At 44.2% G+C, this 26,253-nt stretch overlaps 1 protein-coding gene across 20 annotated transcripts in view; it reads left to right on the forward strand.

Annotated features, from left to right (window-relative positions):
• Positions 1-26,253, forward strand: part of neb (nebulin) — a 347,384-nt gene that overhangs the window by 241,852 nt on the left and 79,279 nt on the right. For all 20 annotated transcript variants that reach the window (XM_085986921.1, XM_085986920.1, XM_085986925.1 and 17 more), the window contains 18 exons: positions 1,108-1,212; positions 1,340-1,444; positions 2,002-2,109; positions 2,194-2,301; positions 3,729-3,836; positions 3,958-4,062; positions 4,163-4,267; positions 4,367-4,465; positions 5,178-5,282; positions 8,034-8,138; positions 11,773-11,877; positions 12,812-12,916; positions 13,012-13,116; positions 16,999-17,103; positions 19,085-19,189; positions 20,306-20,410; positions 23,422-23,526; positions 25,905-26,009. In XM_085986921.1, coding sequence (XP_085843047.1) covers positions 1,108-1,212; positions 1,340-1,444; positions 2,002-2,109; positions 2,194-2,301; positions 3,729-3,836; positions 3,958-4,062; positions 4,163-4,267; positions 4,367-4,465; positions 5,178-5,282; positions 8,034-8,138; positions 11,773-11,877; positions 12,812-12,916; positions 13,012-13,116; positions 16,999-17,103; positions 19,085-19,189; positions 20,306-20,410; positions 23,422-23,526; positions 25,905-26,009 — 1,893 coding nt within the window. The remainder of the gene's footprint in view (positions 1-1,107; positions 1,213-1,339; positions 1,445-2,001; positions 2,110-2,193; positions 2,302-3,728; positions 3,837-3,957; positions 4,063-4,162; positions 4,268-4,366; positions 4,466-5,177; positions 5,283-8,033; positions 8,139-11,772; positions 11,878-12,811; positions 12,917-13,011; positions 13,117-16,998; positions 17,104-19,084; positions 19,190-20,305; positions 20,411-23,421; positions 23,527-25,904; positions 26,010-26,253) is intronic.

The raw sequence follows: 26,253 nt of genomic DNA on the forward strand, positions 1-26,253 counted from the left end.
GGTTTGGCTCTCACCAGCCTAATTTGGGTGAACTGCTGACTGCTCAATGAGTGCTAGTGGACAGCTCGCCACACTGCGGGGTCATGTCTAAAGTCCGATGGCACCATTAGAGGGTCGAGTCAGAAGCGGGTACTGAAAGGGGGGAGGAAGATGCACATTCCTGCTCCTCCTGGCCCCACAAAAACTCCAAAAATGCTCCAGACCATTTTCTGCAGTGGTCTCCAGCAGTCCCTCTCAATGCGATGATTAGACTGCTTATTGCCTGGTATAAAAGCATAGAGTGTGCAGGTCTACTAAATTGCATCAGGCAAGTCTTCGGCATGCATGGGGCAGTTGAGGATCCTCCCTCATCATTTGTCCACTGCCAGTTTCCTATAAGAACATAAGAACATAAGAAATAGGAGCAGGAGTCGGCCAATCGGCCCCTCGAGCCTGCTCCGCCATTCAATAAGATCATGGCTGATCTGATCCTAACCACCAATCCACTATCACAGAACCATCTCCTGAATCTAACAGAATTAGACACACGAAATAGGAGCAGGATCAGGCTACACGGCCCCTGGGCCCGCTCCGCTCCCCACAGGGCCATGTCCGATCCGAACCTAGGCAGCACGGTGGCATAGTGGTTAGCACTGTTGCCTCACAGCGCCAGGGACCCGGGTTCGAATCCGGCCTCGGGCGACTGTCTGTGTGGAGTTTGCACATTCTCCCCGTGTTTGCGTGGGTTTCCTCCGGGTGCTCCGGTTTCCTCCCACAGTCCAAAGATGTGCGGGTTAGGTTGATTGGCTATGATAAATTGACCCTTAGTGTTAGGGGGATTAGATACGTGGGGTTACAGGGATAGGGTGGGATATGTGTCGGTGCAGGCTCGATGGGCCGAAATGGCCTCTATCTGCACTGTGGGGTTTCTGTGATTTCTGTGATTCATGTCCAAATTCCTGCCCGCTCCCCGTAACCCTTAATTCCCTTTACTTCTAGGAAACTGTCTATTTCTGTTTTAAATTTATGTATAATAAATTTATTTCAGTCAGAAATGGATTGGGTGCCAGATTAAAAAATTGTCCCTGTGTCTTTAAAATTAATTATTTTCTCTTTGTTTCCTTCCAGATTCTGTACAAAGATGACCTCAACTGGCTTAAAGGTATTGGATGCAATGTGTGGGACACTCCGGAGATACTTCATGCCAAGAAATCCTATGACCTGCAAAGTGGCGTATGTTGGGAGGATTTGTGCCTCCACTCTGTCCCTGGCTTTGCCTATCGAAGCTTTCTCTCTTGTCACTTGGTTTAACTGCCACTAATCATTTGGTGAATTTTCCAATTTCATTTACTCTCTGCAGATTCAATACAAGGCCAAGGCTGAGAAAGCAAGGAACCAGTTCACGTCCGTCATGGATACTCCTACCTACCTACAGGATGTCACCAATGCTCATCAGCTGAGCGATGTAAGTACATTCTGAAATGATTTATAAAAGGAGGGATACACAGCGGTAAGTCTGGACATAGAACTCTACTATCAGCAGTTTGCCAAAACAGAAAGGTAAATGGCATATAATGACACTTGCATATGCAACAGGAATAGTTTTGTTATCATTTATAACCAGTCAAAGGATAACATATAATCTACAGTACATTTTCTGACACCTAAATATTTACATGTATACATAATTCATATGTTTTGTGTATATACGTTAGTAGCTAATATAAATACATACACGTTTCATTAATATATAGAGATATATTCATGTATATTTACACACGGGCTCGATGGGCCGAATGGCCTCCTTCTGTGCTGTAACCATTCTATGGATATATATATATATTTACATATATCTATTCATCAACATAAATACATTTAAAGATAGACATACATATATATATATATATATATGCATTTGTGTGCATTAAAATTAATTTTGTTTTCAATATTTTGATGTACTTTAATACAGTATATTTGAAAAATAAATAATGTTCCATTAATTCTCTTCCCTCTGTTTTACAGCTTGTGTATCGCAATGACTATGTGACAAATATTAAAGGCAAGGTTGCTCCAACCACAAAGACTATGGAGCTAGAGAGAGCTAGAGGAGCCAACAAATTACAGAGTGAGGTAAGCACGTGATTCAGTTCGAGATTTTTGTAAGTCACTTGAAGCCTCTCCGTCTCACTGGACTTTGTGACATTCTTCTTGCAGAACCTGTACCGTGACCTCGGCCGGAACCTCCTCCCCACCGGATACACCCTTCCAGCAGACATCCCATCCATAAAACATGCCAGAAAAGTCGACTATAACCGTAGTGATGTAAGTATCACAAGAATGGCATTTGCTCTTGTTGGGATGGATCTTACTTGCCCACTCGGTATCGATTAAATAAAGAGTTCTGCCACTGGACTCGATATAGTTTGATTAACCTACTTAAACATAAATGTTCTTACCAATTACAAGCAATAAACTAAAACATAAATGTAACATACACAGGTATAAATAAACAGTACAACCTCAATATCTGTACCCACAATGCAAAGGTGATCAATCTTCCTCCAATCAATGGCGTTGGTATTACAAACCGTACCGAGAGCCCTACCCAACTGGGGGCTCGGCTTTCTGTATACTGGATTTATCTGCATGTCTTGCAGAATTATCCGCCCCCCTGCGGCCATCTACAGTACCATTCTATGCGAGAGAGATGTTTGTCCTAATTCATATCTTACTTTGGACATTCTATATACTGGGTGTGGAGGTATGTTGATCTCACCCACCAGGACAACAGATGCTTACAATCCCAAGGCCTTCACAAGATGTTTAACTTACTGAGCAGACCTTGAGGCAGATAACACACCAGACATCACTATCTTCTTTGAAGTTGCTGTAGTTGCAGCTTTCAAGCTGCTGTGCTGGTAGTGTTTAGATGTCAACACCCCCGTGAGCCAACTTGACCTATTTTCCTAAAGCATGCTGAATAAGGGTACTGGATTCCTTTTTCACAACTCTCCATCAGCATTCATTAATGAACAGCTTTAACTTTTTAGCAAATGTTTTGTGCCGTTTTCCTTCCCTCCTATTTGCTGTCAGCTATAGCTCAGTGGTAGCACTCTCGCTTCTGAGTCAGAAGGTCGTGGGTTCAAGTCCCGCTCCAGGGAATTTTAGCACAAAACCTAGGCTCTAGTGCAGTGCTGAGGGAGTGCTGCATTGCCGGAGGTGTCGTCTTTTGGATGAGACATTAAACCGAGGCCCCGTCTGCCCTATCAGGTGGGCGTAAAAGATCTCATGACACTATTTCAGAGAAGGGCAGGAGGGTTCTCCCTGGCCAATATTTATCCCTCAACCAACATCATTGAAACAGATTATCTGATATAGCGTCATTCACGTCCTCAGGACGTTCCAAAACGCTTCACAGCCGGTGAAGTAATTTTGATCTGTAGTCACTGTTGTAATGTAGGGAGTTGCTGCTTACACTGTTCCTCCAGCGTATCTGCTAATCTTCCACTGCCATTAAGGTGGGTGGTTGGGAAAACCCCTGCGGCAACTGCAGGCAATGGTGTTAGGACAAGAGATCACAATAACTCAAAGATTTCAGCATTAAATACAAGTGAACAGAATCAAAGGACACCCATTGCAACAAATACGTCTGTTCCTTTCTGTATTCTCTCGTGTTTCAAAATTAGAATTAAAATTTTGTGTTTAAGCTGGGAATCATTGCTAAAAGCATTTCACGTTTTCTTTTCTAGCTGAAGTATAAAGAAGCTTATGAACACATGAAAGCTAGGGGCTACACATTGCTCCCGGATACCATCAGCATCACTTCAGCCAAGAAAGCAGATACTATTTTGAACCAGGTAATGCAAGCCTGCCATTAACACGATCACATTGATCAACAAAGATCACGGGGGGAAATGTGAAAGCCTTACACTACCCTCTTTGTGTGTATGATGCATTTAATATTTTCCCCTTGTGCAGCGACTGTATCGATTACACTATGACACCCACAAAGACAAGATTCATCCCGCCCACGACACTCCAGAAATTCGTCAAGTCAAAGCCACACAGGAGGCAGTCAGTGACGTAAGTTTAGCAAATGAACAAAGCTTGTCTCAATGATTAAACCAAGCATATTTTCAAGGGTGCAAAGGATTAAATGATTCAAATTGTTGTTTTTCTTTAGCTGTCATATAAGTCGGACTACTTCAGACTCCGAGGTCAGAAGATTTCTCTTCCTATTACTCCTGAGCTGATCCATCACCGATACGTTGGCGATATCACCAGTGATGTAAATATTAAATCTGCTCTTGCTTGTTCATGCACTTTGTTTAACTTCTAGCTTAATGTTTTCTGCACAGTACTAAGATTGTGACTATTCCTTATATAGAATAGGTACAAGGAAGACCTTCGATGGCTGAAGGGCATTGGATGCTTCCTGTATGGAACTCCCGAAATGAACCGAGTGCGTGACTTCCACCGATTCTGGGTACGCTTTCATTTTTTAAATCCAGATATACCATCTGCCCCTTACTGGTACCAGCTCCTTTCATCAAGTGAAGTAAAATGGATTGTCCTGTGATGTTATAATAAGATATCTCTGTAACTCAAAGATTTCCGCACTAAAATACCAATGCACAAAAGCAAAGGTGGGTCGACATTATTTGATTGAATAGCAACTACTGTAATAGGATTGTGCAATGAAGAAGGGCCCAGGATTTGAGCCGATCCAGCTTCTGTGACCTAAAATCAGGCCTTAAAAGCAAGTTTTTAATACAGACGTTCAGTTTTGATCTAAGGTCATTAATAATGACTAGGAACAGGGAGCTCCTAAGCTCTGCTAAACTCAAGTCAATCCAGAGAAGCAGGTCTGCATCGCAAGGAGTCACACTGCCTAACCACACGACGTTTGCACAGTCCTTAAGGCCCTTATATTGAAACAAAAGGAAAATACTCGATGCTGGAAATCGGAAATAAAAACAGAAAATGCTGGTAACACTCAGTAGGTCAGGCAGCATCTGTAGAGCGAGAGAAGCCGAGGTCATGTTTCAGGTTGATGGCCTTTCATCAGCCCTTATCTTAAATGTAGTTGGGGGGGGGAGTAGAGGTGTAGCACCTGAGATTATCATTGCAGCTCTTAATCCGGTAAAAAAATTGAGAAGAAAAGATTTTTTAACATCCTTTTTGTATGTTTTTTTCAGACTGGCTATGACAAAGCAGCCAAGAAAATACGTGACAAGCATACTTCGGTTCTTGATACTCCTGAATATAGACATGTGACAGAACTAAAGACTCACTTGAGCAATGTAAGTATGTAACCACTGTGTATAAAGAAAGAGAGACTTGCATTTCTATAGTGCCTTTCACGACCTCAGGACATCCCAAAGTGCTTTGCAGCCAATGAAGTACTTTTGAAGTGTAGTCACTGTTGTAATGTAGAAAACGCAGCAGCCAATTTGCGCACAGCAAGCTCCCACAAACAGAAATGTGATCATGACCAGATCATCTGGTTTATTTTGTTATGTTGGTTGAGGGATAAATTTTGGCCAAGACACCGGGGTTACATCCCCATCTCTTTTTATAAATAGTGCCATGGGATCTTTTACGTTCGCCTGAGAGAGCAGGTGGGGCCTCGATTTAACATCTCACCTGACAGTGCAGCGCTCTCTTAGTACTGCACTGGAGTGTCAGCCTCGGTTTTTGTGTTCAAGTCTCTGGAGTGGGACCTGAACCCACAACCTTCTGACTCAGAAGCAAGAGTGCTGCCCACTGAGCCATGGCTGACACACATATATATATAAGTGTATATAAATGCGCCATTTAATTGTATTCAAACTTTTAATCGCATGTGTGAAGATGTTATGTTACATCAGGAAAAAGATCCAGAGTTCCAGAGATTCATCTGAAATTCTAGGGATGAGACGGAAAGGTTCCTTAAGTCCATCTGTAAGGCCCAGGACCAAACTGTGAGGTGGATTTGTGGCAAAAAAGGGAAAATGATTGCAGGGAAGAAGAGCTCTAGGTTCTGTTTCTCAGAACCCAAGAAGAGCGTTCTACCTTACAATGGGCACATCTTTTTTTGCCAAAGCTTCTACAAATAGACCTGCATTGGTCAGTTGGTGATGTGTAACCATGGCACTCAGCATTGCATTTAGATGCAGAGAACATCAAGGTGGTTCGCACATCGCAAGCTGTCCTACGGAAGACCTTCCACCATGCTGAAGGTTGTCATACAGGTGGTTTGAGGCTTGGCTTGACAGCTGCTGAAGGTTGAGTAAGAAACCTTGTGATCATATATTTGGGATTTGGTAGTTATCATGACTGGGTGTTGAGAGGTAAGAAGTTGTTGCTGAATCTCTACACTTCCAACTTGAGGAACCATTTTTCCATGGGGTGTGCCCATGCTATGGTGAGAAAGATGAAGATATTTTATGGAGCTGCTTCCATCATCTGCTGTCCCCTTAGCAGGGGTTTAAACTTGTACTTGCGAGCTTTACAGTGATCAACTAGTGCCTCTTCTCCTTGAGGAGGGGAGATAAGAGCACTCTCCTCGGGGTCGAGTTAGCCCTAGTGTGACATGCTTGCTGATGGAAGATTGGATCCAAGTCAACTTTCTGTGGCAGGCTTGTCCATCCAATACCTGAGCTAAAGAGATCGACAGCACTGCAGGCCAGTCACTAATGGGGCTTGTAGGGGCAGACTTGTCATTGTGACTGAGATTCTTCCCACTTGGCTCCAGATAACCCTGCATTGCTAATACCCTAATGTGTAGGCTGATCCTACCTGGGCAAGCAGTGAGTAGCTTACACGTGCTCTATGCTGTTAAATTGCATAGTTTTAGCTGATTAAACTCCAGCAGTACTCCTGTGCACATTTGAGAACCCCTAAAACTTAGCTGTTGCCAACCTGCACCTGAGATCTTTGCACTTAAGTAAATGGGTATATCCCTTTAGCAATATAGGAACAGCAGCCATTCAGCCCCTCAAGCCTGTTCCACCATTTTATTAGATCAAGGCATTTCTACACCTCAGCTCCATTCACCTGCCTTAGCTCCATATCCCTTCATACCCTTACCTAACAACAATCTATCAATCTCTGTAGAGGAACAAAGGGACTTTGGAGTGCATGTCCATCGATTCCCTGAAGGTAGCAGGCCAAGTAGATGAGATGGTTAAGAAGGCATACGGAATGCTTGCCTTTATTAGCCGTGGCATAGAATACAAGAACAGGGGGGTTATGCTTCAACTGTATAAAACATTAGTTAGGCCTCAGCTAGAGTATGCGTGCAGTTCTGGTCACCACATTACAGGAAAGATGTGATTGCACTAGAGAGGGTACAGAGGAGATTTACAAGGATGTTGCCGGGAGTAGAGAATCTTCGCTATGAGGAAAGACTGGATAGGCTGGGTCTGTTTTCCTTGGAACAGAGGAGGCTGAGGGGAGACCTTATTGAGATGTATAAAATTATGAGGGGCCTAGATAAAGTGGATAGAAAGGACCTATTTCCCTTAGCAGAGTGGTCAAAAACCAAGGAGCACAGATTTAAAGTAATTGCGAGAAGGTTTAGAGGGGATTTGAGGGGAAATTTCTTCACCCAGAGGGTTGTGGGGGTCTGGAACTCACTGCCTGAAAGGGTGGTCGAGGCAGAAACCCTAACCATATTTAAAAAGTACTTGGATGTGCACTTGGGATGCTGTAACCTGCAGGGCTATGGACCAAGAGCTGGGAAATGGGATTAGGCTGGATAGCTCTTTGTTGGCCGGCGCGGACACGATGGGCCGAAATGGCCTCCTTCCGTGCTGTAACTTTCTATGATTCTATGATTCTCAGTCTTGAAAGCTCCAATTGCCCCAGCAATGTGGATAGTGTGTGCACTCTATACTGAGCAAAAGTAGACTCTCTGTGGATTTAGCTAGTTTTGGACACTCTTGAAGCATGATGATGGGTTTTGGTACGTATTAGACACCCAGCTAAACATGTATCTGAGTAAGGATAAAACAAGTGGCACATTTTAACAAGATATTTGATGCTAATAACACATTTCTCGTCAATTTTAGCTGGTATACCGTGCTGAAGGGAATAAAGCAAAGACAAAGTACACAACAAGGCTTGACACTGTGGATCTCAACCGAGCCAAACATGGTCAAGCGATACAGAGTCAGGTGAGGCCAGATATGTTGCTAAATGAAAATGATTGCTTAAAAATGTTTTAAAATTAGTAATTTTCTCAAAACCTCTGAAGGAAAAAAAACTAGATTTTACATGATACGAATTGTTCCTCTGGTGTCGGGTAGATCCGACTGGAGAGCAAGCAGGGTGCCATGAGTTTAATTTTCAGGTTCAAATGACATTCAAATTCAACTGCTTTCAGTTGATTGAGTTTCAAGAGATCTGAGTTACGTTTTCTTTACTTGCCCCATGGGTGTGGGGTGCTAGTATTGCCCATCCTTAGTTGCCCTGAGAAGATGGTGATGAGACTTATGCTTGAATAGCTTCAGTATGCAGAGTTGCTAGACAAAGCTTAGAATGGGAGTGGAGTGTCTCTCGGAGGTGAGGGATAGGTGGCAAGACCAAATGTAAAATATTGCATTTTGGAATAGGAATCAGCAATTATAGTTATATGATGAAAGGATTATACTTTGGAAAAGATCTGGGTGCATTTATTGAAAATTCACTGAAAGCCAATATGAAGATCTTATCAACAAAGCTAATCAAATATTGCGATGCACCTCAAGGCCAGTTGACGAGGATACATTTTTCAATCCCATGCTTCCATCAATGGGCAGCCCACAAAAGGAGCGGGTTCTGGAAAATCTGCGCCTACGGTCTTGAACTCCTATCTCTGACACGTGCTCCCTTTGAGCACTGCCGGGGAGTATTCTAACATTATACTTGTCACTGGTGATGCCAGATTTGGAATACTGTGTGCAATTTTGAGTACCCTATCTTTAAAAACACTAGGGGGGCGATTTTCCGACGTCGGAGGAGACGGGTTTTTCAGGCAGGAAAGGCTGGAAAATCAGAATCGAAGAGGTCGGGTTCGGAACCCGCCTCAAACCTGCCTCCGCGGGATTTTGCCAGTGCCGGTTTTGGAGGTTGGGAAATGCTCCCACCTCCAGTTGGCCATTGCGATATTAAAGATCCTTAAATGCTCGTTAAGGGCCTCTCTAAGCCTATTTTAAGAGGCCCTCGTGATTTTTCCAGCATTTCGGCGTGATCCACGCACCTCCTAAACCACGCCTGGTAAACCTGGTGGGTTGACTCGTGGGTGGCCTCCTCACTGCTGCCGGTCTAACAAGACATCGTTTATTGCAGCAAGGATTACTTGCAGGTGCCAGACCTTGCTTTAAAAGGTCTCTGAGCACTTCTGAGTCAGAGGTGCTGCAGCTTGACTCCATCAACTGTGGGACCTCCTTGGAGACCCTCTCCCCGCTTGCAATGAGCGCTTCCCCAAAGGAGGCATCTACAAGCAGCATGGGAACCATTCATTTTCTTTCTGCATGGACCTCAGATGAGGATGAGGAGGAGGAGGATCTGATGGAGGAGGAGGAGGAGGTCAGAGTGCCGGTGTATCGACCAGCGGCAGCGGCAGCACGCAAGCACATGGCTGCCCGGGATGCAAGGGATGAACTTATTATGGCCAGATTTGCATAGGTTGCCCAAGTTGGCATATGTCTTTGGCTCCATCCTAGGACATCATTGACAATGGACATGACTCTCTGGCCTCCTTTCACTCAGGCTACCAACCTGACAATGCAAGTGTGGCAGAGCCCGCAATGTGGAGCTGCCTAAGGTGAAAGAGCAGATGGCATAACGCCAACATTTTGGCTTCAAATCATTTTAATGCTTTCCAACAGGGATGGCATTTCATCAATACACATAAACATTTACCCAATTTGCACACAGATCTGGAGGTTATATCCCTTGCCAGCTGTACCCACACAGCCTTGGTTTCTTTGGCAGGCCTCTTCCTCCGAGATGAGCGGAAGAGCACCTCCATGCTAGCTGTCACCCCCTCAAACAACATTTGCAGCGCCTCATCCGAGAGCCTCGGGTAGGCCCTTGCCTTGAAATTGGACATAGTGGTTTCTCAAAAGATGTTGGAGGTGGTGCAGGAGATGCAGAAACGCTCTGGAATGAGCCATAAAATCAGACTGGAAAAGTGCTGTCAACAGAGGCGAGTTTCAGTCCCAAAACACTAATTGAGCGAGGGCATCCCACACCTCTGAAATCAAGTGGCCAATCATGGGGAAAATTTTTGAAACCTGTCAGTGGAGGCGAGTTTCAAACCCACCCAAACTGAAACCCGCCTCCATCTTGCCTCCAGTGGGAAAATCGCCCCCAAGGACACATTGGAGAAAGTTCAGACAAGAACAACAAGGATGATTATGAACACGACTACCAGTTTACTGTGCTAAGCTAGGAAAGTCATCAAGAGAAATTCACAGAGCTGAATTTTCTTAGGAGAAAAGAAAATTGAGAGGGAACATGATCTAGGTCTTTAATGTGCTGCAAAGAATAAATGATCTAGCTGTAAATCGGTTATATGATGTAGACTGTACACAGGTCCTGAGGGACTAGAAGTGGTAGAACGTTTATTTCTCACACAATAGGGGATATTTAGAACAGACTCCCAATAAAAGAGATGAATAATTGCTTTAAAATTAGCTAAATAATTATTTCGATTAGAATGGATTGGAAGTTATCGGGGTACATATAGAAATCAAAAACCTCATGGCGCTCATGCTTGCTGTGCTGCTGAAACTCAAAGCTAACCCTCTTTGATAGTTCCAGCTCTAGATCTATATTTAATGAAACTTTCACAAGGTTAAGTATAAGGGTGAATGTTTCCAAGGTAGAGCATCTAACAGCACATTTCAGTTCGGGCTTTAAGCTTTATCTTTTCAAACAGTGGACAGTCATTTCACCCAAAATGTTTTAGTCACTGGACCAAGATTGTGGTCACTTGTCCAGAAATAGCCTGCTATGGGACCCAAACCATACTTTTGTTAGCCAACAGTAGTGGTTCTATTTTAAGATTTGTACTGGTCAAATCTACCACCTTAAACATTCACTCCCTCGACCACCGGCGTACCGTGGCTGCAGTGTGTACCATCTACAAGATGCACTGCAGCAACTCGCCAAGGCTTCTTCGGCAGCACCTCCCAAACCCGCGACCTCTTCCACCTAGAAGGACAAGGGCAGCAGGCGCATGGGAACACCACCACCTCCAAGTTCCCCTCCAAGTCACACACCATCCTGACTTAGAAGTATATCGCCGATCCTTCATCGTCGCTGGGTCAAAATTCTGGAACTCCCTACCTAACAGCACTGTGGGAGTACCTTCACCACACGGACTGCAGTGGTTCAAGAAGGCAGTTCACTACCACCTTCTCAAGGGCAATTAGGGATGGGCAATAAATGCTGGCCTTGCCAGCGACGCCCAGATCCAATAAGTGAATAAAAAAACAAAAAAATGTGACAAGTTCTCAGTTTTGAAATTCATTTTATAGCATCCCTTAAAACTTATAATTCAGCACTGAGAGAGTTAGCTCCGACAAATCAAATGTTAGGAGCCAGTCAGAAATAGATAAGAACTTTTAGTTATCAACTCAAAGGAGCAGACGCATCAGTGACTAAGATGATGAGAAACTCAAAAACTAGTGTTTACCTGTATGGATCAACACCGCAGTTTTGCTGTGCTAGTTTGATATAATATATGGTATAGTGAGATCTGCCAAGTACTGCCTGTTGCTGCAGCCCTTATTAATTCTGATTTCTTTTCTCCTTCTTCAGTACCTGTATGTCGAGTTAGCTACAAAGGATAGACCACATTACACTCCACATACACAAACTACAGCTCTGGATCATGCCAAGCACGTCAAACATTTTGCCAGTGAGGTAAGTGTTCAGGACACAGGTAAACAGTTATCTGTAATGTTTGGTGGAAAAGTAATAGAAAGAAATATGCTGTTGCATTTTTTAAATGTACTCCATTTTAAGCAAGTAAGTTATTTACATTAGCAAATATAATAATAATAATCAACTTTATTGTCATTGTTAGTGCACAAGTGCAGTACAATGAAATGTAGGCTTGCGGCTCCTGAGAGTGTACATTTAGATTAAGACATTTAAACATTCAACATACATTTGGCTTGTAATACATTAACATAAACATAACCCTAATAAAGTGCATTGGCAGATGTGCAGGCTTTAGAGTTTATTTGTGGAGTTCAGTAGGATGACAGCCCTGGGAAAGAAGCTGTTCCTAAATCTGGTCGTTCGGGTGCGAATGCATCTGTAGCGTCTCCCAGATGGCAGGAGGGTGAACAGACTGTGGCTGGGGTGGGTAGGGTCTTTGATGATGGACCGTGACCTCCGTAAACAGCGTTTCTGGTATATGTGCTCTATGGTCGGTAGCCGGGTGCCGGTAATGCGTTGGGCAGTTTTGACTACCCGCTGCAGGGCTTTCCGGTCATAGTAGCTACAGCTGCCATACCATACTGTGATACAGTTCGTCAGGATGCTCTCTGTAGTGCAGCGGTAAAAGTTAGAGAGGATCAGGGGTGACAGGTTAATGTAATCAAGCAAATGTACAGAAGAATTAATAAACAAAATACTTAATGCGTTTGTATGAAATTCTTCTGTCTGCTATTTTAACAGGGCTGTTAACCAATTGAAAAAATAAGTAGGCTTATGCCTTCATTAAAATAGTAGACTGAGAAATTTTAATGGTGCATGTGCTATGAATATCACTTAGCAGGATGCAGTATATTAATTGTGTAAAAGGTTAGAATAGTTTTTATTCTAATGCACCTTTTTCTTCCTGTGTTAGAAAAAATACAAGGAACAATATGAGAAGATGAAGAGCAAATATACTTCCATCCCAGACTCTCCAATGCTGTTGGGGTCTAAGAAAGCTTACATAATTGCCAGTGATGTATGTATTGAATTTCAATTTTTTCGGTGTAAAAGGAACTTCATATCCATCTGTGATTTTTCATGTTTTGAATACACTCTCTCTGCTTTTAATAGTTACGGTACAAGGAAGCCTTTGAACACGCAAAAGGTCACTACCGTACCGTGAAGGATGCCATGAACATTACCTACCATCGCAAAGTCACAGACGATATCAGTGAAGTACGTGGTATTTACTTTTAATTAGCTGAAATCTTTGAAGTCTCAGAATCCATATTGAATCAAATCAAATCAAATCAAATCAACTTTTATTGTCATTGTTAGTGCACAAGTGCAGTACAACGAAATGTAGGCTTGCGGCTCCCGAGAGTGTACATTTAGATTAAGACATTTAAACATTCAACATACATTTGGCTTGTAATACATTAACATAAACATAACCATAATAAAGTGCATTGGCAGATGTGCAGGCTTTAGAGTTTATTTGTGGAGTTCAGTAGGATGACAGCCCTGGGAAAGAAGCTGTTCCTAAATCTGGTCGTATGGGTGCGAATGCATCTGTAGCGTCTCCCAGATGGCAGGAGGGCGTTACAGAGAATAATGACCTTCTTCCAGATAAAAAGACCCTAAGAGAGAGTGGCTCACGGTGACTTTTCTGATTTTGCCCCTTCCCTATGGAGAAATGGGCTTCCGCAGCTTTCTTTCGCCATCTGATGGTATGACCGAGATCAGGAGTGCACCATATGGAGAACTATGGATGCAAACCAGCAGCATGTTTGGCATAACAACAGAAAATGCTGGAAAAACTCAGCAGGTCAGGCAACATCTGTGGAGAGAAATAAACGTCAACTCAAATTTCTCTCCACAGATGTTGCCTGACCTGCTGAGTTTTTCCAGCATTTTCTGTTGTTATTTCGGATTTCCAACATCTGCAGTATTTTGCTATCGTAAGCATGTTTGGCATATTGCAGCAGGCACCCAACACACTGGGGGGCAAGATTCTGCTTCGGTGGGTTTTCAAATCCGCCGGTAACTGATCGGCCACCCGTTACACTCCGTACCTGATTTTCCATTCTGTTGACATGACGACAGGGGAGTATTTACAGCTCAACTTTCATTTCCCCCTTGAGGGACATTTGGACTGAACTTAGATTCTCTACAGCTATGAGGGAATTTCAATATACCTGGGGACAATCAATTTTAACAGTTTTCTTTTGTGCATCTCCCTTCATTTTGCCCTCCATTGATGGCAGAGGCTTCAGTGTCGGCACTACTTTCTGGAACACCCTCCCCAAACGCGTCCATCTCTCTACTTCTCCCTCCGCCTTTAAAAACCCAACTCTTTGACTAAGCATTTTCCTAATTTTCCCCTCCGTGGTTTGGAATCTGCCCTTTCATCTATTTAATTTTTTTCTGCCCTTCTGTAAAGCAGCGTGGGGTGGTTTCTATGAGCAAGGTGCTACATAAATGTACGTTGTTTCCAGCTCGCACACTGTAAGGCTGAAGCAAATCTTCATATTGGGGCTGATTTTCTTTTGCCTTCTCCCAAGTAGCACCTCAGTAACACTGCACACGAGCTTCCTCCAATCAAAGCAACCCCCTTCCTCCTATTCCCACATCATCATTCTTCATTCCCAGACTAGTTTTCCCTGATCTTCTACCTATTGTTTGGCACCATGGTGTCACCCTCTTGCCAGCTCCCTCCAAGGCAGACTACAGGAGCACCCGGCCCCCTGCTTGGGGTGCTGCTGCCATCCCAGTGATGCCCGGACTTCCACTGGGTTATTTTTGCTGTGTGCAAGATGGCTTCTGGTGTTCACTGTAATGAGCCCTGGTAGGACGATCGAGCACTGAAGAGATTGACATGGCCGAGCGTGTTTCCTGTGACTCCAAACTAATTGATCTCAGACAACATCAGGAGAGGTAGTCGTGCCCTTTATTCTTACTCTCATATATCAGCAACAAAGCTACTCAAATGTTGGAAAAAGAGGCTGTGGACAGGTGTAGTGGCAACTGTAAAGCTTCTTTCAGTTATATCAGAAAATGGTTAAAGAACTCACTGGGTCTTTAGCAATGTAGGTTAGGTATGAGGATCAGAATATGGCTGAAGAGTTAAATACAGGAAATTCTTTTTTATCCGGCATCGACGGGACCGGCCTGGTGCCGGTTGATCAAAAAGTCCGGATTACAGAGAGGTATAGTTACCAAGGTACGAGAGCCCCGTACACGGCCACAGATCCAGGCGTCCCTGTTGCCTGGCAACAGGTGCAGGAACCCCGGTTAAACGGCCACTAATATGAAGTAAAACTTACCTGAACCTACTCTTGAATTTTGCCGGTTAAGAGAGATTTCCGGTTATTTAGGTGCCGGTAAAAAGAGAGTTTCCTGTAGGTACTTCACATTGGATTTCACTACTGCAAAGATGCCAATTGCGCTGGATATGGGCTGGTAAAATTGATTCAATGCAAGTAACTGCGGAAATGGTCTTCGCTAGGATTAAGGCACCCTTAATTTATCATGTTGCCGGACCTGACGTCATTTACCTGAGAATGATGAAAGAAATGGGAGGTATATTATGCGAAGCACTGGCCATATATTCAATAACTCTTTGAGATCTGGGGTAGTTCCAATGGACTGGAGTCAGGCTCCTGCGGTTCCAATATTTAAGAAGGGGAAGAAATCGGACTCTGGAAATCAGACTCTATTTTTCTCTCTCAGCTGTTTGTCTCATTTTGTTCATTTTGTTAAGCATGAACTTTGCAGGCCTGACACACACGCTCAAAGATGCAGAGCTTTATTTGCCTTGTTTCTTTTCTAATGCTGACTGTATCACAGGAGTTCAGGCAATTTGGGATCATGGCCACCAATTTTATTTTGAATTTTAAAATAATATTTGATTGCTGCAACAGACAAATATGTGGTATAGAGTTACGAGCTTGGGCGGGGATGGGATACTGGAAAATAGCTCAGCATGCACCATACCTCTTTGAATTATAGTCAACCTTCACTATAACGAGCCCCCTTGAGTCTGACAGAAAAAAATCTTTACAGCAGGGTGTTCACTATAATTGGCTTTGGTGATTTGCTGCTTCAGAAAAATTAAGAAATGACCATTTTGAATTGAACATCATTTTATTCTGTTTAAAAGAAACTAGTGTGTACACTGCTTCCTATTATTCATGCTGTTCTCAATGCACATTGTTTCTATCTTGTTTACCAGTCCAAAAACCTCCTCAGTTCCAGGTAATGTCTGTGTGAAGTGCCGCAAAGTTCTGATTACCTTTCTGAACCAGGATAAGCTGGTTCTGTGTCTTCCTCGCCCTCGTCACCAGACGTTTCCTCATCCTCTCCCCAACTCACCGATTCAATGAGGTCCTCATTGCTCATAGTTGCTCGAGTAGGAGTTTGGTTTTCTTCCACTTTAATTTCCTGTAACTTTGTTTCTGAAAATCCCAGTGTATCGCATTCGTCTCCAACAGACGGCAGACCATCCAGTATGTTTAAAGCAGTTCACTGAAAGGAGAGAGAGAAGATCTCTTACTCGCCATCTTCACGGAGGTTGCCTGGTTGTAGTTACCTCGTGCCATTTTACCTCATTGCAGTTGCCCTCTTGCGCCCGTTGCTTTGTTGCAGTTCGTGAGCAGATGGTGGGTCGTCACATCAGGCAACGAATGCACACATCATGCGGGATTCACACTACCAATAGGTTATCTTTCAATTAGCCTCAGCTTGAATTTCATTGTTGTATTCCAGTCGGTCCTGCTTAAGTGTTTGTTGAAAAAAATCAGGTCTTTCCGTTGAGATCATTTAAACGGGAGATATCGTTTATAAGCAGGGTTTGTTAGAGTGAAGTTACACTGTATTTTCCCATATCCTACTCCATTGCATTACTTGTCCTGTACATACTGATGGGGTGTAAATTCTCAAAGTGTAGCGTGGAATTCTTCAAATGACACTGCTTCAGGGTCCAACAGGCATTCATGGACAATGGGAAAGCAGCTCAAGTTAGGAAGGTCAGAAATCCTTCCTTATCCTGGTGCAGCTTGCTTCTTATCAGTTTCCTCTTTTCTGGTTAATGACATTTTCTTCAATTTCTGGTCCTAGGTCAAGTACAGGGAGAAGTACATCCAACAGTTGGGGCTGTGGAGATCAATCGCCGATTTACCTGAGCACTTCCACCACCGCATGGTGACCGATGCTATCAGTGATGTGAGTCTTCTAATTTGTCATCTTTTAGTTGATTTTAATAGAAAAAATATAATGACTACAGCAAAGCTGGCTGTTTTAATTAGTGACATTACTGTTACCTTTTCATGTGATCCATGTGTGTAACGCTTTAAGTGACAATCTAACTCTAAAAACAGAGGAATAAAATAAAGACAATTTTCCCGTGTGTTAGCTTAACATACGGGATGTCTAATTTAATTAGGTGCGATGGGGTAATTTTAACTCCAAAAAATGGTTGGGTTGGGGTCGGGTGGGAGGTTAAAGTGTTAAAAATCTGAATCCCGACCCCAACCCACCCACTTCCGGTTTTAAGGGAGGTGGGACCGAGGGGCGAGCAGCCAACCCGCTGCCAGGAGGCGGGTTGCCACTTTAAATATTATAATGAAGCTGGAAGCCTGGGGTTTAACTGTGGCCGGCCGGGGATCTCGGGCCTCGGGATTCCGAGCAGCTGCAGCGAGGCGAGGACAACCTTGGGGAGCAATTCTTGTGGGTCAGGAGGAGCAGGAGTCCAGCGTTCCCCGCTCGACTAGAAGCCAGCCTGACTTCAATCAGACTGACTTCCGGGCGAGGAACCTGCCCATCACGTCACACACACGCTGTGGAGTTTAACTCAGCGTGCGAGGAATCCCCAGACTTCTGGGTTCCTCGCGCTCTACCGCTCCCCCCTTACCCCCCGCCTCCCCCCCCAGCCCACCCCCGCTCCCGGTGGGTCTAAACGTCAAAATTGCAGCCTATGTTTTGACTTTTCACCCAATACATGCCTCACTAGGTTGTAAGTAGCTTTTTAGACATTCTTAACGATAGAACAAGATTTTTTTTTGTATAACGTCGTAAGTAGGAATCTTATTTTTAATTTTTTATAATATCTAATTCACGCCACATCTCTTCATTCCCTCCTCTCCTGAAGCTGTTGATTTCTTCCTGGGGTGTTAGATTCCTGGGACTACCTCACCCAAAAGACTAGGGGGGAAAAATTCGGTGGGCTGCGCCACCAGTTAGCGCCTAAAGAGGGCACTCAGTGGCTTTAGCGCCACTGGCCACGCCTCCCGCGATATTTAGCTGGGGCGCTAATGGCGGCATTAGCCTGTTGCGCTGCGCCGCCACCGATGACGTCATCGGTGTGTGCAGTGCCGCCCTACTGCCCCGATCGCGATATTTGGCAGCGACCGCCTCTGTAGCACCGCTCGCTAATCACACCCGGTTCACGGGGCCTACCTGTGGCGGCAGTGGCACAAATTAAGGTGGATGTGCGGGGCGGCCATTTTTTTTGGCGGCCGCCTGCCAGCACCTCCGTCCCCGGCCTCCTGTTCTCCCCCCGCGGCATTGCCGGCTGTTTTCCGAGAGCCCGGCACTTCTCCTCGGTGCCGAGCTCTTTTGCCGGCACTCGCGATCGCTCATCGCGCTGGTGCAAGCCCCTCCCCCTTAAGAATGGGAGGAAGGCCTGCAGTACCGCAGCGCGCCGTGCCGCAGCGTGTGGCGCTGCGGCACGTTGTGCTGCGATATTCAGTTTCAGCGCCCTAAGAGGGACGCGGAGCGCCTCGAGCCTCGCCCCGTGTCCCTCTTGGGGCGCTCAAGCTGAATTTCCGGCGATCGCTGCTGCTCCGATCGCAGCGCAGGATCTGGCGCCCAGGCGAGCTTGGCGCCCCGTTTGCGGCTCCACCCAATTTCTCCCCCCCTGTGAGCCTGGACAGTGAGTGACAGGCTTTTTGACTGTGTGGGTATCACACATATACACCCACCCATGCCCGAGAAACTGGTGCTATGCAGTCCAATTTCTAGGCCGAAGAGTTTTGGTGCTTTTTGGGAGCAGTCGGATGGACCTCGGTGATCTTTTCTGGTCCCGCACAATTGGGATCAGTATTTCAAGTAGTAGAATAAATTCTTTGACAGCTGGATAAGGTGAATGTTTCTTTGATGTGCACGAGCTGACACATTGCAGTAAAAATGATTGATTCCTAACTAGGTTAAATACAAAGAGGACTTGGAATTGATGAGAGGAATCGGGTGCTACGCGTGGGACACTCCTGATTTGGCGCTGGCAGAGAAGAACAAGGGGCTCTACAGCCAGGTAGGGGCGAGCACCTTTGCTGTTTACATGAGCAAGTTGGTAACTTGATGACGGTGTGATAAAACAGACATCTATTCATCTTTATCTGGAGCTGCACATTTCAGCACATTCTGCTGTTGCTGTGAACCACAGACACACATACAGTATATTCAGCAGTCTTCAGACAGATGCCTGCCCAGCCTTATTGATCATAAGGGCTCCTTTTAATGTAAAAGCCACTTTGCTCACCTTCCCTCCAATCTTCTCTTCTCTTCTGGAGGTGTGATTCATGTTGATGTATATGGTTCCACAGGTAGCTATCACCCTCCAGTTCCATGCCCATGTGGCCTCATTTGTGGAGTGATTGTTAGCAGGCTATTCAACTATGGGAGTGTGACAGTTGAGTATCATCCTGCCCTTACCCAATATTCAGACACACACACCCACACACATATAGCTGCAGTTAAGGAGGTGCTAGAGGAACACGAGTGAGAAATGAATAGAAGTTAATGCTGATAGGGTTAGATGAAGAGGGATAGGAGGAGGCTCGTGTCGAGCATGGACCAGTTGGGCCGAATGGCCTCTTTCTGTGCCGTAAATGCTATGTAATTCTATGTCATTCCATCAGACATTACTAGATAGCAATCAGGTGTTGGATCTTTGACTATCTCCCCATCTCACCCAACTAGCCAAGGGCTTCCCCAGCTGAAATCAGCTATCTCAACATAGACCAGGGACTGAACCTGGGATTTTATCATTCTACATGTCTCAGTTCAGACATTGCAGCAAATTGACCAACTGAGTGAACAGGAGAACTTGGAGTAACACTGTAAACCTGTACACATATGGCAAATTACAAGCACCACTTCACTGGCCAGGCCCTATGATCCGTTTACTCAGTGAGCTGTGATGAGCTTCAAGCATCGCTGGTTGTGATCTAAGCTGAGTGTAGCAATACCAAAAACCTAAGATATCCTCAAAAGGAGCACACATACTTCGATGACTCCAGACATAAAATACTTACTGATTTACGAACCACGTGACAAAAAATAAAATAGATCTTTTGTTCTCTCATTCAGCTATTACGGATGTTTTACTGTCCAGGTTACATATATATAATATGCTTTTTTCTTACAGTACAAGTATCGGGAATCAGTTGCAAAGTACAGAAACAACTTCAAATACACCGCAGATACTCCACACATCAGGCATGCCAAGGAGGCAACTGCAATTTTAGATGAGGTTTGTGCAATTGGGGTAGAGCTAATAAGGCAATATTTTTCAATGCTAGGGATGTCCAACATATGACCCATGGGCCACATGTGGCCTCCAAGCCCTATGATCCAATCCTGGAAGCCCAGACAATTCAGTCCAAGTTGCACTGATGTCTCTTATTTGCTGCTGTGTCCTGTTTTGAGTTTTGTGGCCCCGGAGGTTTTGAAAGAGCTGCTCTTGGTACTGTTGCCTGATTGGTGGATAAATCCCATATCAGAGCACCAAGATCTGTTAGTATCAGTAACTGGAGCTGGAACCATGGGTTTAAACTTTATACATGGCTCCCAAGGCTCTCTGGTACACACCTTACAGCCCATGAAGACATAAAACTTGGACACCCCTGATCTACAGTTGTGTCCCCTAAAGTATACGAAAAGTAAATCTGTTATCCAAGTTATTTCTTTTTGAAATCTCGTTGAAAAACAAAATAGAAAATGCCGAGATTAGATTCAGAATATTTCAATCAAAATTCTGCAAATGAGAGCCAATCAAGATTTTTCACCAGTATTTGTTTAATGAGCCATTAATTCTTCCATTAGAGTCTGGTGATTGATGATAGTTTGGGATTTTCTTCAATAATGTTGACCCTGAACTCTTCACTGAAGAGAAGTTATGATAAAAGTTTTTTTTTTGCTCTTTACGGATCAGATGACTCAAATAACCAGTAGGAGATACCTTTTAGTTTTTATATGTTCATGGGTTATATTTATGTCTTTACTTACCATATTCTTTTCTCATTGTGATGTTCTTAAACTGCTGCACAGAGGAACCAGGAGATTATTATAAGGTGAAAATGGTGGTAAAAATATATGGGACTTTTCCCTCATCTCAGATGAAAACAAATCTGTTTCCTCACCACAGTTCATTCATTTTTATTAAATCATTCTTCCTGAACTTCTACGCAAAACCTGGAATAAGTGTTGGAATTATGGTCTATATTATCACAGAATCACAGAAACCCCACAGTGCAGATAGAGGCCATTTTGGCCCATCGAGCCTGCACCGACACATATCCCACCCGATCCCCGTAACCCCTACACCAACACATATCCCACCCTATCCCCGTAACCCCACGTATTTAATCCCCCTAACACTAAGGGTCAATTTATCATAGCCAATCAACCTAACCCGCACACCTTTGGACTGTGGGAGGAAACCGGAGCACCCGGAGAAAACCCACGCAAACACGGGAAGAATGTGCAAACTCCACACAGACAGTCACCCGAGGCCGGATTCGAACCCGGGTCCATGGTGCTGTGAGGCAACAGTGCTAACCACTATGCCTGAGAAAAGAAGTAAAAGGAAAGATAAAATGTGTCATTTAGTCCATAGTTCTTCATGCATTTAATTAAATTATACAATGGTTTTCAAATGTTACTTGAACAATTGCCTGAACTTTTTTTTTGATAGATGCGGAAGAATTTTAACATTGACCATTTGCTTTATCTGACCTACCAGGCAGCTCACTGATTGTTCTAATCCTCACTTCCAATGGGTTTCCAAGGCCAAAATCAACACAATTGGAATTTCTAAACCTCACAAGCTCAGCCATATAGAGAAAACATGTTCATTATTTTAATGGTTAGGAATTCTATCATTGCAAGTAATCAGCTGAAGTATTTTTTTCTTAGAATCCCATTTCTGTATATTGCCTGCATGAAATATTTACTTTGGCTGTGCTATCTCGAGGTAAACTTTCGCAGCAACTTCAATGTGCAAGCAGCCAAAGACTGACATTTACTCACTTTTGGAGCATCTGCTACCCAGAGTTTCAGAGCTCGGATGCAGCATTGGCTGAACTGCTGTGAAGAGCCGACTGCATTGCATTATGTGTCAGTCCCTCTCTTTCGTTGCAATATACTTATTGCTGGAATTGGGAGGAACGTTTGACTCTTTGACTTCAGGTGACTAAAGTCAGATATTCTGGGTTCCTTTTTGGTCCAAATGTTAACAGTGGACAGACAAGGCTTTGGAAGGTTGAACCAGTCGAACATCTCCTGAAGATATTGACTTGTCCTGGGGCCAGAGATTGAAATATGTCATCCCATACACCAGTTAGTTCCCCTCAACCCTCCTTTACTGAAATAAGGTCGTCGTCGTACGTGTCTTCATACTGTTCCCTTTGGGGAACTGTATGAAGTGGTGGAAGGATTTCTGGCCGTGATTAACGCTCCTTCCGTGACCGTAACCATCTTCGTACCAGCCATTAGGGTGGTTAGTCCTATGGCGGGAGGGTTTTACGGGCTCCCACAACCCATACGAGGGGGGGGCCACCCACACCCACGGACGCAAGTATCCCGCTGGATGTCAACCCAGAATTTAGAGCCGGAGCTCCGACTCCACTTGCCGGGACTGTCTGGAGCGGGGTTCGAAACCCTACGCCTTCTGGCCCAGTGGCGAGGATGCTACCGCTCCGCCAAAGGCCCACTCCTGAAATAAGGTAATCATTGAAAATAGTACATTGTTTCAACAAAACCTAATATTCTGAGCAGAGGTTATACAAAGCTACCTATGAGAAAGAGGAGAGCAATTATACCTTGGTCTTGGATGATCCTAGAAACCTTCTGGCCAGAAGGTCGGGTCGACTAATCAGTCAGGTAATTCTGTGGAACTTGCTCTTGAATGCTGGGCCTTGTCTAAGTTGGCCACCTGCAACACCACCAGCAGTCAATCTTCGTTCGTTCTGTTGGTCCATTTTGTGTGGCTGTCACCTACCCACGTAAATACTTTATTGGGTAAATGTAAGAAGTCACACAACACCAGGTTATAGTCCAACCTGGTGTTGTGTGACTTCTTACATTTGTCCACCCCAGTCCAACTCCGGCATCTCCACACCATGGCTTTATTGGGTAGGCCTCTTGTAGCCTGTGAGAGCCTTTTCACTGACAGAGTGAGAGTTCGAGGATGATGAACATTATTTTATGTGCCTTATTTTACGTTCTATCATCCTTTGCATGCATGTGTGTCTTTATTGACAGCAATCATACAAGAGTGATGCCAAGCTCAAATTGAGGCGAGGGTGCAATGAATTTCAACGTCCCGATATGCTGACTGCCATATACAACTCGGTCTCGGGGAGCCAGGTAAAATTGCCCAATGTGGTGCACTATTTTACCTACTTATGATTTTTTAGTTTGTCTAGTACTGATATATTGAACACTTTCTTTTCATTAAATATTAGTTAATCATTTAAAAGTTGTTTGTTTAGAAAAAGCTTAATTAATATTTTCATGAAGCAACTCTGTTTCAGTTACAAACCAAATTAACACTAATTTTAAAAGGCTTCTCTACCAAGCACTGGCCAAGTAGTCTTGCTGTCTTTTAACTGTTCTCTTGATCCTTCCATCCTTGCAAACTACCGCCCCATCTCCAACCTCCCTTTCCTCTCCGAAGTCCTTGAACGTGTTATCGCCTCCCAAATCCATGCCTGTCTTTCCCGCAATTCCATGTTTGAATCCCTCCAATCAGGTTTCCACCCCTGCCACAGTACCAAAACGGCTCTCATCAAAGTCACAAATGACATCCTTTGTGACTGTGACAAAGGTAAACTATTCCTCCTCGTCCTTCTTGACTTGTCTGCAGCCTTTGACATGGTTGACCACTCCATCCTTCTCCAACGCTTCTCCACCGTCGTCTAGCTGGGTGGGACTGCACTCGCCTAGTTCCATTCTTATCTATCTAATCATAACCAGAGAATCACCTGCAACGGCTTTTCTTCCCGCTCCCACATCGTTACCTCTGGTGTCCCCCGAGGATCTATCCTTGGCCCCTCCTATTTCTCATCTACATGTTGCCCCTTGGCGACATCATCCGAAAACACAGCGTCAGTTTCCACATGTACGCTAACGACACCCAGCTCTACCTCACTACCTCTTCTCTCGACCCCTCTACGGTGTCTAAATTGTCAGACTGCTTGCCCGACATACTGTTCTGGATGAGCAAAAATTTTCTCCAATTGAATATTGGGAAGTCCAAAGCCATTGTTTTCGGTCCCCGCCACAAACTCCGTTCCCTAGCCACTGACTCCATCCCTCTCCCTAACATCTGTTTGAGGCTGAACCACACTGTTCGCAACCTTGGTGTCATGTTTGACCCGGAAATCAGCTTCCAAACACATATCCGCAGCATAACAAAGACCGCCTACTTCCACCTCCATAACATTGCCCGTCTCCGCCCCTGCCTCAGCTCATCCACTGCTGAAACCCTCATCCATGCCTTTGTTACCTCTAGACTTGACTATTCCAACGCACTCCTGGCCGGCCTCCCACATTCCACCCTATGTAAACTTGAAGTCATCCAAAACTCAGCTGCCCGTGTCCTAACTTGCACCAAGTCCCGTTCGCCCATCTCCCCTGTGCTCGCTGAGCTACATTGGCTCCCGGTTAAGCAGCGCCTCGATTTCAAAATTCTCATCCTTGTTTTCAAATCCCTCCATGGCCTCGCCCCTCCCTATCTCTGTAATCTCCTTCAACCCCACAATCCCCCCGAGATATCCGCGCTCCTTTAATTCTGCCCTCTTGACGTTTTACTACGTTAAAGGCGCTATATAAATACAAGTTGTTGTTCTCTGTCTATATTCATGGTAGTGTTCTATCAATTTATAAAAAATATTTTCTGCATGTGTTTTGGTTAGTTTTCTGCTGATTTCATTTGCATTTTTAACAATGGGCCAGATTCTGCTGGATCGGTGCGTCTCAGGCGTGTCCCATTAGTTAGGCTTACAATTACAGGTTTAGATTTTTAAAGTTTTTGCCCACAAAGTTGCTGAAAGTGCGAGCTGGTAATGCAGGGGCAATGGGGCAACAACGGTGAACAACAGGACAGACTGTGCATCTCTTTAACCAATGAGATTTATGGATTGAGAAAGAAACAGAGAGACAGCACAGCAAGAGGGTGAATTAAAGCAGGTGAATTCAACGTCAAATCAGGTACAGAAAGAGAATTAAAGACAGGGAAAGAAAGATTGGATTAAGAGAGAGAGAGAAAAGAGGCAGAAAGGAAAAGTGAACAAAAATTTAAAAATTACATTTTTAAACTCTCCTAAAACAATTCACAACCTAAAGGATTGGGATGCCACACTTATAATTGTTCACTTTCTGGGCAAGAGAGGTTGATCGGCCGTCATTAACAATTAACACATCCTTAAAAGGGTACTTACACTGCTAATTACTAGACTGAACTTTCTGTGACAAGTTTAATGAGCAATTAATGTGCAAATCCAACAATTTCATGAAGATCATGAGGAGGTTAAGCGCAAGGTGCTGTTTCCGCAAAGCTAATGGCGGAGCGACGCAAATCAGCCAGCAACTTGTGGTGATTCGCAGTTCACGGGGTATCTCTTCCTCACCACAAGTTGCTGACCGATTTGTTCATTAATAACAGAGTGCGTTGTTCAGCAAGATCTGGCCCATTGGGTTTGTGTTGACTGCTCTACATTAATTCGATACCCACTCGTTTACAGTGGAATTACAAGAAGAACTACGAAAAGGTGAAAGACAAATACACATCCATCTTGGATACCCCTGAAAACGTCCGAACTAAGAAAGTGACGAAGCTCATCAGTGATGTAAGTTGTTTTTTTTAATGGTTAATATGCCTTTGCACATATAATTCACCCTGCTTAGATAATAATTACCTGAATAGAGAGTAGAAACTGAAAATGCTAAACTGTTTTCCAGCTACACCTATTGTGCATGTGTAGAGTTGGTCAGATTGCTGTTATTTAGTTAAAGAGAAATAAGGGCTGCTATTAGTTTGGTAAGAATAATAGGGAGGTCACTTATTATTTCGAAAATACGAATCTAAATGGG

The sequence above is a fragment of the Somniosus microcephalus genome, chromosome 4, assembly GCF_052327205.1.
Source record: "Somniosus microcephalus isolate GS21.2 chromosome 4, FLI_Smic_1.0, whole genome shotgun sequence".
Classification (NCBI taxonomy): Eukaryota; Metazoa; Chordata; class Chondrichthyes; order Squaliformes; family Somniosidae; genus Somniosus; species Somniosus microcephalus.